Source organism: Cephus cinctus, unplaced genomic scaffold, assembly GCF_000341935.2.
Source record: "Cephus cinctus unplaced genomic scaffold, Ccin1 Ccin1_scaffold0144, whole genome shotgun sequence".
In the NCBI taxonomy this organism is placed as follows: Eukaryota; Metazoa; Arthropoda; class Insecta; order Hymenoptera; family Cephidae; genus Cephus; species Cephus cinctus.
Genome location: NW_014332874.1, coordinates 96209 through 110600, shown reverse-complemented (window position 1 = coordinate 110600; position 14392 = coordinate 96209). Strand labels below are relative to the sequence as shown.

The 14392-nt window shown below is 36.1% G+C and overlaps 3 protein-coding genes and 1 long non-coding RNA gene across 6 annotated transcripts in view; 2 read left to right on the top strand and 2 right to left on the bottom strand.

Moving 5' to 3' along the window:
* Window positions 1-1528: 1528 nt before the first annotated feature.
* Window positions 1529-2829, bottom strand: LOC112493747. Its single transcript, XR_003058422.1, has 4 exons — window positions 2723-2829; window positions 2472-2572; window positions 2260-2410; window positions 1529-1785 (listed from the first exon to the last, which is right to left on the bottom strand). It is a non-coding gene; the product is annotated as an uncharacterized LOC112493747 (long non-coding RNA).
* Window positions 2830-6540: 3711 nt separating this feature from the next.
* LOC107263284 (60S ribosomal protein L30) lies at window positions 6541-7675 on the top strand. The gene is made up of 4 exons (XM_015730300.2): window positions 6541-6647; window positions 6752-6797; window positions 6936-7081; window positions 7452-7675. The coding sequence occupies exons 2-4, from the start codon at window positions 6777-6779 to the stop codon at window positions 7627-7629; spliced, it is 345 nt and encodes a 114-aa protein (XP_015585786.1). The 5' UTR covers window positions 6541-6647; window positions 6752-6776; the 3' UTR covers window positions 7630-7675.
* A 417-nt stretch (window positions 7676-8092) lies between these two features.
* LOC107263280 (very-long-chain (3R)-3-hydroxyacyl-CoA dehydratase 2) lies at window positions 8093-9900 on the bottom strand. The gene is made up of 5 exons (XM_025080637.1): window positions 9472-9900; window positions 9106-9223; window positions 8735-8970; window positions 8422-8603; window positions 8093-8335 (listed from the first exon to the last, which is right to left on the bottom strand). The coding sequence occupies exons 1-5, from the start codon at window positions 9561-9563 to the stop codon at window positions 8247-8249; spliced, it is 717 nt and encodes a 238-aa protein (XP_024936405.1). The 5' UTR covers window positions 9564-9900; the 3' UTR covers window positions 8093-8246.
* A 202-nt stretch (window positions 9901-10102) lies between these two features.
* Window positions 10103-14392, top strand: part of LOC107263278 (pseudouridine-5'-phosphate glycosidase) — a 44299-nt gene continuing 40009 nt past the window's right edge. Inside the window, exons 1-5 of one of the 3 annotated variants that reach the window (XM_025080636.1) lie at window positions 10103-10869; window positions 11108-11467; window positions 11540-11879; window positions 11963-12087; window positions 12253-12312. In XM_025080636.1, the coding sequence (XP_024936404.1) occupies window positions 10630-10869; window positions 11108-11467; window positions 11540-11879; window positions 11963-12087; window positions 12253-12312 (1125 nt within the window). In that variant the 5' untranslated portion in view covers window positions 10103-10629. The remainder of the gene's footprint in view (window positions 10870-11107; window positions 11468-11539; window positions 11880-11962; window positions 12088-12252; window positions 12313-14392) is intronic. The other 2 variants (XM_015730292.2, XM_015730291.2) reach the window with 2 other exon arrangements.

Sequence of the window (14392 nt, the reverse complement as noted above, 5' to 3'; positions counted from 1 at the left end):
GATTTGGACATACCGCCGCTCTGTGCAAGGGCTCTGTGAGATGCTCCAGATGGTCTATGGACCATCGTGAGAGGGAATGTACATCAGATCTTATTAAATGCCCAAATTGCCAGGGCCCACACAAAGCTTCAGACGTGGACTGCCCCTCGTTTATTCTGGAAAAGAAAATTTAAAAATACATGGCCATTAACAATGTCAGCCGGTCGGAGGCATTAAAAGTAGTAACGACGGATAATAACAATGTGGTTGCGGATGTCCCTCCCAATGTACATTATAAACATCAGGTATCGGTGAAGGAAAAGTCGCAACACTACTCCCAAATCGAGGTTAATTCGGGGATGGTAGGGGGTAGTCTAGATGAATCAGGCGACGACCTATCTGGTCATTCCTCGACAATGGATTTGAGAAACCCCCGTGGTGACATTGGAGCAATTGCTAATCAACTGGAGACCTTGTGTTCTTCAAATAGAGACTTGATTGCGGAGCTCATCAAGCTCGTTGTCAGCATGTCCTCCAAGTGATTCTCTCGTCCGTCCGCCTGCTGCCTCTTGATGTGAGAGCCTTCCATGCTGAAAGTCTGGTTCTGAAACGAGCCGTGCGATCCGCTGTAATTGTTTGTTGTTTTTCTCGTCTCCACTCCAGGAGAGCGGTCGAACTCGTTGAGTTGCTTGGAGGTTGGGAACGTTACCGGCGGTGTATCGGCGTTTCCGCTCGCGAGCGTATGCTTTTCGGGTTATCTCTTATCTCTTCCCATTCTTATAATTCCTCCCCATTTTGACTCCTGGACTCTGCTCCGCAGAGTCTCGCAGGAGGTCGGCAGGGGTCTTCGGAGCGGGTGGATAGATGTAGGGCGGTCCTCTCGAGGGCGAGTTCCTGCGCTAGACCGCGATAGCAGTTTCTTTTTTTTTTTTTGGTTTTCTTTCTTTCTATTCTTTTTCTTTTTTCTTAGGGTCGGCAGGCCTTTTCTGTAAATTTAAATCATTAGGTTACTTTTTTTAAATATTATACAGATTTTAATTGTGTTACTAGAACTCGTATTAATCAAGTCCTATTTCATCAAGTCCCAAGTATAGCGGAATGCTAGGAGTGTACTAAATAAGGTAAATGAACTCCACATCCTGCTAAGAGAGATAGATATTGTCTGTATTAGCGAGACTTGGCTTCAACCTAGGGATTCCTTTTCAATCAAAGGGTACAACAATATAGAAGGGATAGGCCCTCCTTCAATCGTGGGGGTGGGGTTCTGATTTTAATTAGGAAGGGTATTCCCTATTCTCCAGTGGACTACACCGAATCAATGTGCAGACAGGGTCTGGAAATTATAGGGGTTGAACTACTCCTGCAGCAACGTCCAATGAAGATTTTTGCGGTGTATGGAGCGCCGGATGGTCCATCTTCCACACTTCTGTGGGAATCAATCCTTAATGAATTGCCGCATCAGAACAGCCTTTTTTTAGCTGATCTAAACACTTTATACTCTAGCTGGAGTTCCTTTACTGGAAATAACTCCTTGGGCACCCACCTTTATGAAGCTCTAGAAGATAGCGACTGGGGCACCCTCAACGACGGTTCCGTCACTAGGATACCGGATAGGAGGGCTCACCGGACCTTTCCATGGCAACCCACGACACAATTTTACTTCTCAGGTGGCGTCCGATTGATGACTGCAATGCTAGCGATCACATCCCTCTAGCCATAGAGTACGACTGCAGTCCTTTGCCCTCGAAGCAGGGGAGGCCCGGGATTAGGTTGGGTGGCGTAGATTGGCCGGATTTCTCTGATTCCCTGGAACGTAGGATTGAAATAAGATTACTGGACTCGTGCGTACGGGCTGGAGATTACGATTGGTTTATTGATGAGGTCAAAACATGCTTAATGATATTAGGGGCCAAACCATTTGATAGATCGTCCAGCCCAATGCAACGAAAGTCTGGAAAAAAACATTTCCCATCCACAGTATGGTGGGACAAAAACTGCGCTAGAGCCCTGGCCAACAGGAAACATGTACACTTTAGGTATAAACAACTACCCTCGCAAGAGAACTTTAAGTCCCTGAAGACTGCTATCTCACAGTCGAAAAAGATATTTGCGGAAGCAAAAAGGAAAAGCTATCGCGATTTTTGTAACTCCTTGGGTCCAAATTCAGACATCAGGTTTGGAGAAATACGGTAGCCTTTGAGAATAGATACAACAACAAACCACCCGCGAGCTCGGATCTTGTTTCACCCCACTTAATTAGCTTTTTGGAAAAATATTTACCTCCGTCGGTGAGGGATCCGGAGCCTGTGTTGAAGCCAGACACCTTTCAGACTCAAAATGTATGGCCCAATTCTCCTCTCTCATTGTATGAACTTAACGCCGCGATAGATTCAGTCAAGATCGGATCGGCCCCAGGTCCTGATCTCATAAGCTACGGGATTATTAAACACTTTGGCACAAAAGCAAAGAACCATATATTAAAACTTTTTAACCTTTTTCTGGAGACTTCGGAAATCCCCATATCTTGGACTCAGTACTCCTGTGTTCTTATTCCAAAGGCACCGCAGGGTTATAGGCCCATAGCACTGGCGTCCTGTATACAGAAAATATTTGAAAAGCTTATACACTTCAGGCTAGATTGGTAAGCGGAAAAAAATAAGCTAATTCCGCGCTTCCAGTTCGGATTTAGGAAATCCAGATCTTGCATGGACAACATATCGTGTCTATGTGCTGACGTACATACCGCTTTTCTGGGAGGTAAACAACTGGGGGCGGTGTTTGTGGATGTTAAAGGTGCCTTTGATAACGTCATTCCATCGATCCTGGTCGAACAGCTGAACCACCTAGGACTTCCTGGGGGAATTCGCCGTGTCCTCTGGAAACTCCTAAAAGAAAGGTACATAGAGGTATTTTTAGGACCACGGAAGGTAGCTGAGGGAATCTGTACAAAAGGTTTGCCCTACGGATCCATACTTAGTCCTATTCTGTTTAATCCATACCTACGAGAGGTCGCAGATTCTTAGGCGAACGAGTGCCAGGTACTCATGTATGCGGACGACCTGGTGATGTATGCGTCCAGTAGGGAGACCCAACAGCTGGTCGAAACGATGGAGAGGTCCCTCTGTGCCCTTGGAGGCTTTCTTCGCTCAAAGGGCTTAGAAATAGAACCTACAAAAACCAAATGGATGATTTTTTCACGTAAACGTCGCATTCCTCAATTAGGTTTAAGATATCTAGGAGTGGATATATCACCGTCTTCTATAGTTAGAATCCTGGGTGTCATCTTTGACCCTGAATTACTCTGAAGTGGTCATATTAAGTACATAAAGGAAAGATGCGATGTTGGCACCAGAGTTCTAAAGGCGATCTCCTCCTCGACGTGGGGATCGCACCCGCTGACCATGCTATCCCTATACTATAAGGCATATAATAGATCGATTCAGAACTGGGCAGATCTCACCTCTATTCTAAATGCTGAGATATGCGCCATCCTGAAAGCAATTAAAAGAATCCTTAAGGACGAATCGCCCAGAAACCTCCTACGTGTTCACCGACTCCTTCAGAGCTCTGCAAGCAATAGGAGAAAACGGAGCCAACCCAAATACCAACCCGATGGTGTTTCTAATAAGAATCAAGCTTCAAGAAGCATTCAGTAAGAACGTTCAAATCTTCTTAAGATTAGTTCCAGGGCAAAAGGGGATCAAGGGAAATGTAATTGCTGATAGGGAAGCAAGGGCTGCCTTGGATTTAGCTCTACCTGACTCTAGCCGAGTCGTTCTGGGGGACTTGCTCCCCACACTATTCTGTAAGGCTAATGCTCAAGCAATGGAACACTTCAGAATATATGGTCAAACAAAGAGAAGGTGCTTTTTTCAGAATCAGTTTTCCATTACAGTGCCCCTTGGTTCGCAAAGCTCCGTCTAAACAGACCCCAGATCACAATTGTCAATAGAATGAGAACAGGACACACCTTTTTAGCTGCGCACTTGAACCGCATCAGGGCTGTTGAGTCGAGCCTCTGTGGATGTGGCATAGAAGATCAGGATTTAAATCATTGTATGTGGAACTGGCCCTTAGTAAGAACACAGTCAACTGCGTTGAGAAAAAGGCTGATTGAGAATCAGTGCTTCCCGCCATTCGATGCAGGAAATCTTTTCTCATCAGAAGAAAATATAATCACGGCAATCACTGACTTTTTCGCAGAAACTAAAATTAAAGCTTAATCTAGTTTAGTTTAGTTAAAGTTTAGGTAACTCAGCAATTCTATAGTTTTATACATACCTTTAAATCATTTGTGTTTATGTTTAGGTAAAAGGCTGTCTGAAGGTCAGTCCCATGTGTTGTCTGGTCCGCTGTATAGTGTGTAGTAACTCACTTCCAATAATCCTCACATTCGATTCGTCTCGTTCTCACCCATACACTCTCTTGTTCTTCCTCATACCAGAGATGAGTAGGGAGATTGCCAATGAGCCTGTTTTTGGTGGTCTCAATTTTTCTCTATGCTATTTTTTAATAATAATTGACCACAATATTTTATTTTTTTGAGCCGTTAGAGTGGCATTACCTCTTAAAAAAATTAAACAAAAAAGTTTTCGTCTCCAGACGCGAACGCGGCACCTTACGATTACGAAGCTGAATCGTTGCTAACGCGCCCAATGCATGTTCTTCGTACATGATAATCCATAGCTGGTGGAACTGAGCAGCCTCACTTGTTGCGATACGGACTCTCATGAAGACGTAAGAGAAAAATTGACAGAAATGGAAATATATCTCCTTTCTTTCGCTTAACGCTTAACACTTTTGCATTTCTAACATAGATACATTTCTCCATTTCATTTTTTGTTTTAATGTGCCGTGGTCGCAGCATGGTCTGATTAAAAAAAAAATGTTGATAACGTTCGAAGGTTTGTTTAAAGTTTTATTTGCTCACTCTATTATTTACAAAGCTTCATATGGATATTAAGGAAATTAACTTTGGCAACATTTACTACCTCATTACTACGGTTTATGTAGTATGCAGTAAGAAAGGGTGGATCCAAGTCTCCCTATTTGAGTGTTCATCTGGTTTAAAATCGTGGATCTCAAGGAACACATGAATTCATTCGACCAATCAAAAACGTGGAACTAGTTCGAGAGTCTCGTTCAGGTGGTGCGTCGACGCGCCAAAACACAGCTCCAGATTATCACGCGTAGTATTATTATATATACACGACCAATCAAAAACGTGGAACTGCTTCGAGGGCCCTCCGCTAAGGCGGCGCGCCGAAACCAGAGAAAAATTGAGACCACCAAAAACAGGCTCATTGGCACCTCCGTAAAGTTAGCCGGGCAACTTCGACTTATCGAATTTCTGTACTTGCACATCGATTGTTAGTCATTTGTTATTGATTGTTATACTAATTAAAACATTTGTTAGATAATAGTTTTTTTGCAATAACGAAAATAAATTTTAGTGTTAAGTTAGCCGAAAAATATTGATTTTTTCACAGTTTTTGTTTCGAAACAGATGCAATCGATGTGAAATCGTTTGTTAGTCCCGAATAAACTAATTAAAACATTTGTTAGATAATAGTTTTTTTGCAATAACGAAAATAAATTTTAGTGTTAAGTTAGCCGAAAAATATTGATTTTTTCACAGTTTTTGTTTCGAAACAGATGCAATCGATGTGAAATCGTTTGTTAGTCCCGAATAAACTAATTAAAACATTTGTTAGATAACGATTTCACCTAAAATAGCGAAAAACCATCTACCGTCTCGCTGGCCGGGAGTGGGGGTAAGGCATGGAATATGCGATGTGAAGATGGCCGGAAATATAATTAAGGGGTCAAAACTGCAAGCTAATGCTTTTTCTTTTTTAAACTAATGTTTTTATTAGTTTATTCGGGACTAACAAACGATTTCACATCGATTGCACCCGTTTGGAAACAAAAACTGTGAAAAAATCAATATTTTTTGGCTAACTTAACACTAAAATTTATTTTAATTATGGCAAAAAAACTATTATCTAACAAATGTTTTAATTAATCTAACAATCAATAACAAATGACTAACAATCGATGTGCAAGTACAGAAATTCGATAAGTCGAAGTTGCCCGGCTAACTTTACGGAGGTCTCATTGGCAATCTCCCTACTCATCTCTGGTTACTACTCTAGCTTTTTCTTCTTTTTTTTACGTTGAAAAGAGACAAGCAGGTAGGAGAGAAAATCCCTAGCATGGATGGCCACTAGGGATATTTCCCTAGGTTTTCATTCTTCATTGCATATGGCTTAGTTTCCACCGTACAGAGTTTTAATATAGTTAACCAATCATGTATAGGAGTCGAATGGAATTGACCAATGAGGTTGCTTAACTCTATTCAAACTCTGCACGGTGAAAATGAAGCCTGTATAGGAGGAAAGTGGTATAAACGTTGATAAACAGAAAATCCTCAATGTATCACCATTCGTTGGCTCCAGCAGAATACTTTCGAAATGACCAATGATAGAGATGTGTGTCGGAACAAGTTGGCTCATTGGAAACAATATACCTTTCGAAATTGTCACCAGATATCGTTGCTGAAGTAATAGAAGTTCTTTCGTTCATCTATGTAATCCATATCCACGTTATATATAGTAAACTAACTCCACCGCCATGTCTATTTCTTTTCTTGTTTGATATTCATAGAGGTAGGTTCTGCTTTTCGAGGTCTCCGTAGTCATTTTAAAACTTTGCTGTAAATATTATTTAATTTTCGAAAATAGAACTTATTTGCCTTTTTATATGTTAATAGGTGCCAGTGAAGCTATATCAGCAAAATGGTCGCCCAAAAGAAACAGGTAATAACTATGATCATCCACGTGTTCGCAATTAGTTTTGTAAAGAAAATCTTTTTTAACATAACAATTTATTTATTTGCAAATGTATTAATAGAGATATTTATTATTCTAATCACTTAACAAAAATATTGTGTACAGAAAAAGGCTTTGGAGAGCATCAATTCCAGACTTGCATTGGTTATGAAGTCTGGTAAATACGTGCTGGGCTACAAGCAGACTCTGAAGTCCCTTCGCCAAGGCAAAGCAAAATTGGTTATAATTGCCAATAATACCCCATCCCTAAGGTGAGACTGAGATGTAGCACTCCTCGTCCTTTAAAAAATTAACATAAACAGTTACAATAATGAAATAGTATAGATTTGTTTCACTTGCTGGCACCTTCATTATAGCTAGCCAAACTACAATTTTTCTGCGTTCATGCAGGTAGCGTAAATAGGGCAAACAAATATATGCCATAAATAGTATAATATTGCAATATTGGAATATCTGAAGATTTTTGTATTATTGAGTTCATTATCGTAACATCTATGTCAAATTGTATTACAAGGGATTGAGAAGTTCTACGGAGTAGTCTCATGCCTCTGTTTGTAAGTGCAGAAGGTACAATGAGATCTGGAACTTTATGAAATATCTAAACTAATTTTATTTAAACAGGAAATCTGAAATTGAATACTACGCGATGCTTGCTAAAACTGGAGTACATCATTACTCAGGGAACAATATCGAGTTAGGAACAGCGTGCGGAAAATACTTCCGTGTATGCACACTTTCTATCACTGACCCTGGAAATTCTGACATTATAAAATCAACTCCAACAGGAGATCAGGCATAAAATCTTTTTGTAAAAATAAGATAATAAAGAAAAAAAGAAAAAAAAAGTTGTTTTAAATATCCGTACTACGTAGCAAATTTAAATTTTTATAATAAATTTCTGCTGCACCTACTGGTATAGTTCTGATATTTAGTACTAGAAATCATTTTGTCTATTGTATATGAAATTTTACAAATCGATAACTGTTTACACGGCTATCTTACTCTGGTTTAATGATTATTGATCTAAAAAAGTGGACAAATTACAAACATTTCAACTTCAATGTAATGTTTGAAATTGATTGCTTCCATTAGACCGGTAACAACTAAATTGGAGTAAGACCGCCGTGTAAGGAAAGTGAATCACGGCGGTGATCGTTTATATATATATATTGATAAAAATATATTACATTTTTAGCTGATATATCATTTGTACTAAATAAAATATTGCGCTAATTATACATATAAAAATAAAAGTGGGGGCAAACGGTTATTCATACTTTTATATATTTTTATACACCCGAAAATATATATTTATATTATTATTATGATTAACTTGAGCATGCCCGCAACAAAATCATCGTAGATTCATTGATATTAAATAATTATAACAAATAACCCAAAACATAAAGAATTAATTTAGAGGGTTTTCTTAGATAGTACAGTGGAAGAGGATCCTAAAATTTTACGCCTTTGCACGAACATATGAAGATACATTTGTGGAAAAACTGTAACAAAAACGGAACAATTGATTAAAGAGAATTTCATATTAGTTTTCCCATGTAGATATACATATAGAATTAAAAAATCTTACGTGGAATATACAGCAGCATGACTGCTATCAAAATGTAGTGATAGCTGAATGTGAAGTTCCAGGCATTAGGCATATTATAACTCCATGCATCAGGATGTGTACTTGCATACTTTTGAGCAGAATAAAAACAAAGTAGCTCACCAGTAACACCAATTGGATACAGTGCAATGAACGTTGTATATCTGTGAAAGAAAAGTTGTTTAACAATAATCAAATTATGATTCTTTATATACAATGAATATGCAATAAGTATCATATAATATCAAAAATAAATTCTATGCTACTTAATAACTTTAATCACTTGATTTCTTACCTGAGCCATACAAGTATGTGTGGTACAAAGCCAATAATATTTGTGAAGTAATACAAATATCGAATGATTTCAGTGATGGACCAAGCATAGAGAATTAATGTAAAACCAAAACATGAGGCAGTATAGTTAACTGGTACAGCTAATAAGGTCCCACACACAACCATCACTCGACTGAATACTTGAATCATTGTAATTACAGGATTTGATGGTACCAATCCTGTAGCTGCGTGTATTATCTAGAATTATTTATTTTTCATATTATTTTAAATAATAATGATCAAATTCACATTATTCTGTTGCTAGTGATTCCGTGCCATACAAAACAGTATGACTGTAATGTAAAAACATTAATTTGTCTGTTAATAACAAACCTCTAATACAGCTGCATTTTGAAAGATAATGAGACTGTATTTCACAGTATCCCATAAGCTTGCCTTACTTGATGATAAAGTGTAATAATTTGTTACTGAGTACAACACATAACTCCATCTAAATAGAAAGTATATCAAGGATCAAATAAATATGAGATTCACACAAGAAATTAAATTTGTTAACATAATTAATGGAATAGATACTTCGTTACTATTCTCAGTGGATCATGATATTTTGAAAATGATTAAATTAAGGAATACACAAAATCTTCAATTCTGTAAATACATTCTTCAAATGATATATTAAGAATTTTTATAGAATATGAATATATCAATATGTGTACACATCGTTTTCTAAGCACTCACCCGATGGCCTCTATCAAATTATAAGTACATAAATAAAATTTAGCTAATATTCCAGTATCCTTCTTTTTTGTGCCTTTAGTTGTTCCAGCCATTCTATTTCGTTCCTCGTCTTCCAAATCACAACGTCCTGTACACGACTGAAGTCAATTAATGATGACTTTCGTATTTTTACTTATTAATTATTATTCATCGGTTAACTCATTATCATAAGCTAACTTTTTTTTATGTATTCGTGATGTTAGTTCCACGCTGTCCACTCCAGTCCACTCCGACTAGTTTTAACAATACAGGTTACATGAATTTGCACCACACTCATCTCCTTCTAATATGTATGCATTGTTGGTAAAGTGAAAGTGCATGAGTGAATTCAATTACGAATGCGATTAATAACCACTAGTTCAAAAGTTCAGAAAAAGTCTTGTGGATATCTAAATGAGATATTTGAGATAATATAGACTGGATATCCTCTGAAATGTCATAAATATAAAATGGATATTCACAATTTATTCAAATGTCATATACGACGATCATCGTAGTCATCACGTTATCATTGGGTATGTTCAGCAGAAACATCGCTGAGGGAGCAAATACATACATTTGATTAGTCATTAGATCGTTAATCTTGAAACAGTTGTGAGATTTGACCAATCAAATGTATTTGCTCCCTCAGCGGTGTTTCTGCTGAACATTCCCATTTACGCTGGATAGATTGTCGTTACGCTGCGCATGTCCTACAACACGTCACTTCACCAATAAGTCTAAGTAAATTTGAAATAAAAAGTAACATTTTTAATAGTCTTTTTCAACGCACGAGAAATTAAGATTAGCTTATTATTAAAATTCATTTCAAAATTATATGTTCGTTAAACATAAAACAGAAAAGTTCTTATTAATCTTAATCTGAGGATGGTGATTGGATAAATATTATGAGATAGTTGATAAAAGACTGATAACCATTCATAATATCTACAGAAAGTTTATTGTATATACAGTAAACGTTGAACAGATGCCTGAGACTTGTGTTACTGTTGTGTGAAACAATGATCGTTAGCTAGAATAGATCATTTACAAAAACCAAATCTAAAATCTCATTCCCGGTAGCTATTAGTAAATACGTTCGAATAACTTATTTGAAAGCAAATTCTATATTCCTTTGCAATGTATCACGTACGAGTTGGATTTCGACTGTTTCCAAAAGTTCTAAAATTTAAGTCTTTAAAGAATGATACATGTACAATAATGACACAGAGTGAAATTATATATTCGGATGATGTTCTAACTGCCAAAAAGAATGGTTGGCCCATCGTTGCTTTAGAATCAACGATAATCACCCATGGTATGCCGTATCCTGACAACTTTAATACTGCACTGAAAGTCGAAGAGACTGTACGGAAGCAGGTGGTTGGAATTATTATATCTTTTTGGTTATACTAACATGATTTTTTTTATGTAAACACAATTATATATGTATCAATTCGTAGTCGATCAAACAACTGGATAATAAATTTATAAATAAAAAATTTTTTTAAATTGCTGTTATAAATAAATAGAAACCTTTTTACAGCCATAAATATTTTTTGCTTATATTCCAGAGTATGTATTTAATGACTGATTAAGTGTAATCTTTTGAATGTAGGGTGCCGTTCCAGCAACAATAAGTATTTTGGATGGTAAAATACATGTTGGTACAAGTGAAGAGGAAATTAAAAAATTGTCAAATTCTACAAGCAATACAATCAAATGTTCAAGACGAGATTTTCCACTTGTTATTTCTGAAAAATTGAATGGTGGTACAACAGTCAGTGGCACTATGTTAGTGGCCAATTTGGCTGGCATTCCAATAATGGCTACTGGTGGAATTGGTGGTGTACATCGAGGTGCTGAGTTAACATTTGATGTCAGTGCAGACTTATCCGAGCTTGGCAGGACCCCTGTTGCGGTTGTATGTGCTGGAGTTAAAGCCATTCTTGATATTCCTAAGACTCTTGAATACTTAGTTAGTAAAAAATAAATTGTTAGAAAAACTCTAACGTTAAATTGTTTAGGAACTTATGTTTTACTCCTATAGGAAACACAAGGTGTTCCTGTTGTCTCTGTGGGAACTTCAAATGCATTTCCAGCATTTTATTGTCATGAAACAAAGGATAAAATAATATCTCCCATTCATGTTTATAATTCTAAAGATGCTGCTGAACTCATAGCAGTACAGAGGAAACTACAATTTCATACAGGGATCCTATTAACAGTTCCTATTCCAAAAGAATATTCGCTAGATCCTATGGAATTAGAAATTGCTATTCAAGATGCTTTAGAGCAAGCCAAATGTAATGGAATCAGTGGAAAGAATATTACGCCATTTCTTTTGCAAAAAGTTACAGAACTGACTGCTGGAGAATCTCTTAGAGCTAGTAAGTACCTAAGAGTATTTAAATGATACATTAAACGGGTATGTATTGATATTATTTTTAATTAACTGTTATCTTTCCTGCAGACAAAGCTCTCATTGAAAACAATGCCAAAGTTGCTGCAGAAATAGCAAAAGAGCTTTCTATTATACAAAACTTATATCCTCAGGCATATAAGATTGCAAGTTCGTTCAAAGCAACAAAACCTCCAGTAAGTACAATAACTAACCACATATCATAAAAAGTATACCTTAAATTAAATTTGTATAAGATACTGTATCTATGGACAATCTATATAATCAATTTTTTGACATTTGCCAAATATATTTGTTTTGTCTTTAGTAAATTACTTTGAAATATTAATTTACTTACACAGGTGGTGATTGGTGGGAGCATTTTCGATACCATTTTACAAGTGGATGAGCCCAAGATAAAAGTAAGTTGAACTTGAAAGTTATACTAAATAACTAATTTCTGTTATATTCATAGTTACCACTGCACATGTAACAGTACATATTTACATATGATTACGATCAAGTCGATTGTATATATGTACATGTAAGGGTATTTTTGAGAAACGTGAACCGATAGTACAGCGTGACAAGAAGATTTTATAACTTGAGTCCTTTCAAATTTTAACGATATCTCGCTACGACATTATTGAAGCAGTAAAATAAAATTATCGAAGCACTTCAATTCAATATTAGCTTGAGACATGATTAAGTTATTAAATAACTCGTCCATATAGATCCGCAATACGGTTCTTCCATTAATGTCACAACTGTACAGGTATTTATCTAAGTACATTCAAAATCATTACTTTTGTTGTGCATATTCCAAGTCACTTTTGGACATCAAGTACTTATGTATGTATTTTATTGTTATGATATCATTCCCTGCTTAAAAAATCCAATTAAAATCAATAAAAACCGATAGACGTCCGATTCAATCAAAATGGGGGCAATTGGAAGGATTTGTATTCTAATTGAAAATAAAATACAAATTGATTCGGAAAGAATAGGTTATCATGTTCAATATCACTTTATGACTTGACCCCACAAACAAATAAATTTTTCAATAGAATTAATGGGAATCTCATTTATTTTCAGTAGTAGTAAGTAAATATCTATAAGATTTTACATGAAATTTTCTACACGTAAATCTGATTCTTTCCGACTATTTTTAATCGGTTTTAATCGATTTTTTAAAAGCAGGGTTATGTTTCATCTTCATATACGGAATTATTATTTATTCGTTCCGTTTGATCATAGTCCCTTTCACTCCTTAGGTAAGTATAATGTATCTACCAATCTTAGTAATCGATAATTCGATTTAAAGCAGGCACTATTCAAAGCTCTCTCTCTCTTTCTCTCTCGATCTCGCTCTTCCTCTCAGCCCCCCCCCCCTCTCTCTATTTCTTTCTCTTTCTTTTGTTTTTTCAATTTCTTACTTTCTTTTTTCTCTTTCTGTTTTTTTCTCTCTTCATGATTCTCTCATTCTTCATGAATTGCACTTCCCGCTCCTTCAATCTTTGCATTAACATCCTCCAAACCCACACATATCCTCACTATCCCTTTCTCATAAGACCTTATAAATTCCAATATTTATCGATTACAAATCGTTAAATGTGTAAAGCCTTATTCTTGACGGTATACAAATATATTATCAGGATATATTAGTCGAGTGGGTTAAGGAATATTTTTCATGACTGTATGTATATTACATCTACGTGTGGATAAAAATTTCGCACGCTTTTCTCCAGTCAGTCTGGCAATGTGCTTAATATACTAATTAATAGGAAATTGATATTTCTTTTTTTCTTTTGACAGTTAAATACACTGAAAATATGAGGACCAATTATGTACTTAGGTATCTTATTTTGTGACTGCTTTATATCAAATGATATTATAATTACAAGGTTTTCTCTATACTTATACTCTCCAAAACGTTTTAAAGGAAACAATAATATAGTTTCTATGCTACTACAAACGGAAATTCTTTCACTACAATCAACTACAAACGATTCTCTGCAGGAATCAGTGATTAGATTTTATTTTTTTCAAAGTCGGTGGATGGGCTTTTTTTATGATGCTATAACTTTTTTTTGGGTCCACTACAAACGAAAAAATTGGTACTACAAACAACCTAAATCTATAAGTCGATAAAAAAAAATTTGATTTTCCAAAGTCGGGTGCCAAGTTCACATACAGTGAGTAACTTTAATATTCGGACACTATGAGATTTTTACTATATTACGTTATAACTTTATTTCTAAAAAAAAAAAAAATGATTAAGGATTATGATGACGTATACCCTTAATAAATAATAGCGTAAATTTTATTTACATAACTTGCAACAGTTGCTGAATAATACCGTTTAAATAAAACAGTGTCCGATTTCCACGTTACTTTAATATTCGGACACTTTCAGAAACTACATATGCACATACTTATTTTTCGGCTGGTTTTTGTACAATACTTGTTTTAATATTTTGTTGGGTAGCCATCCTGCTTTAT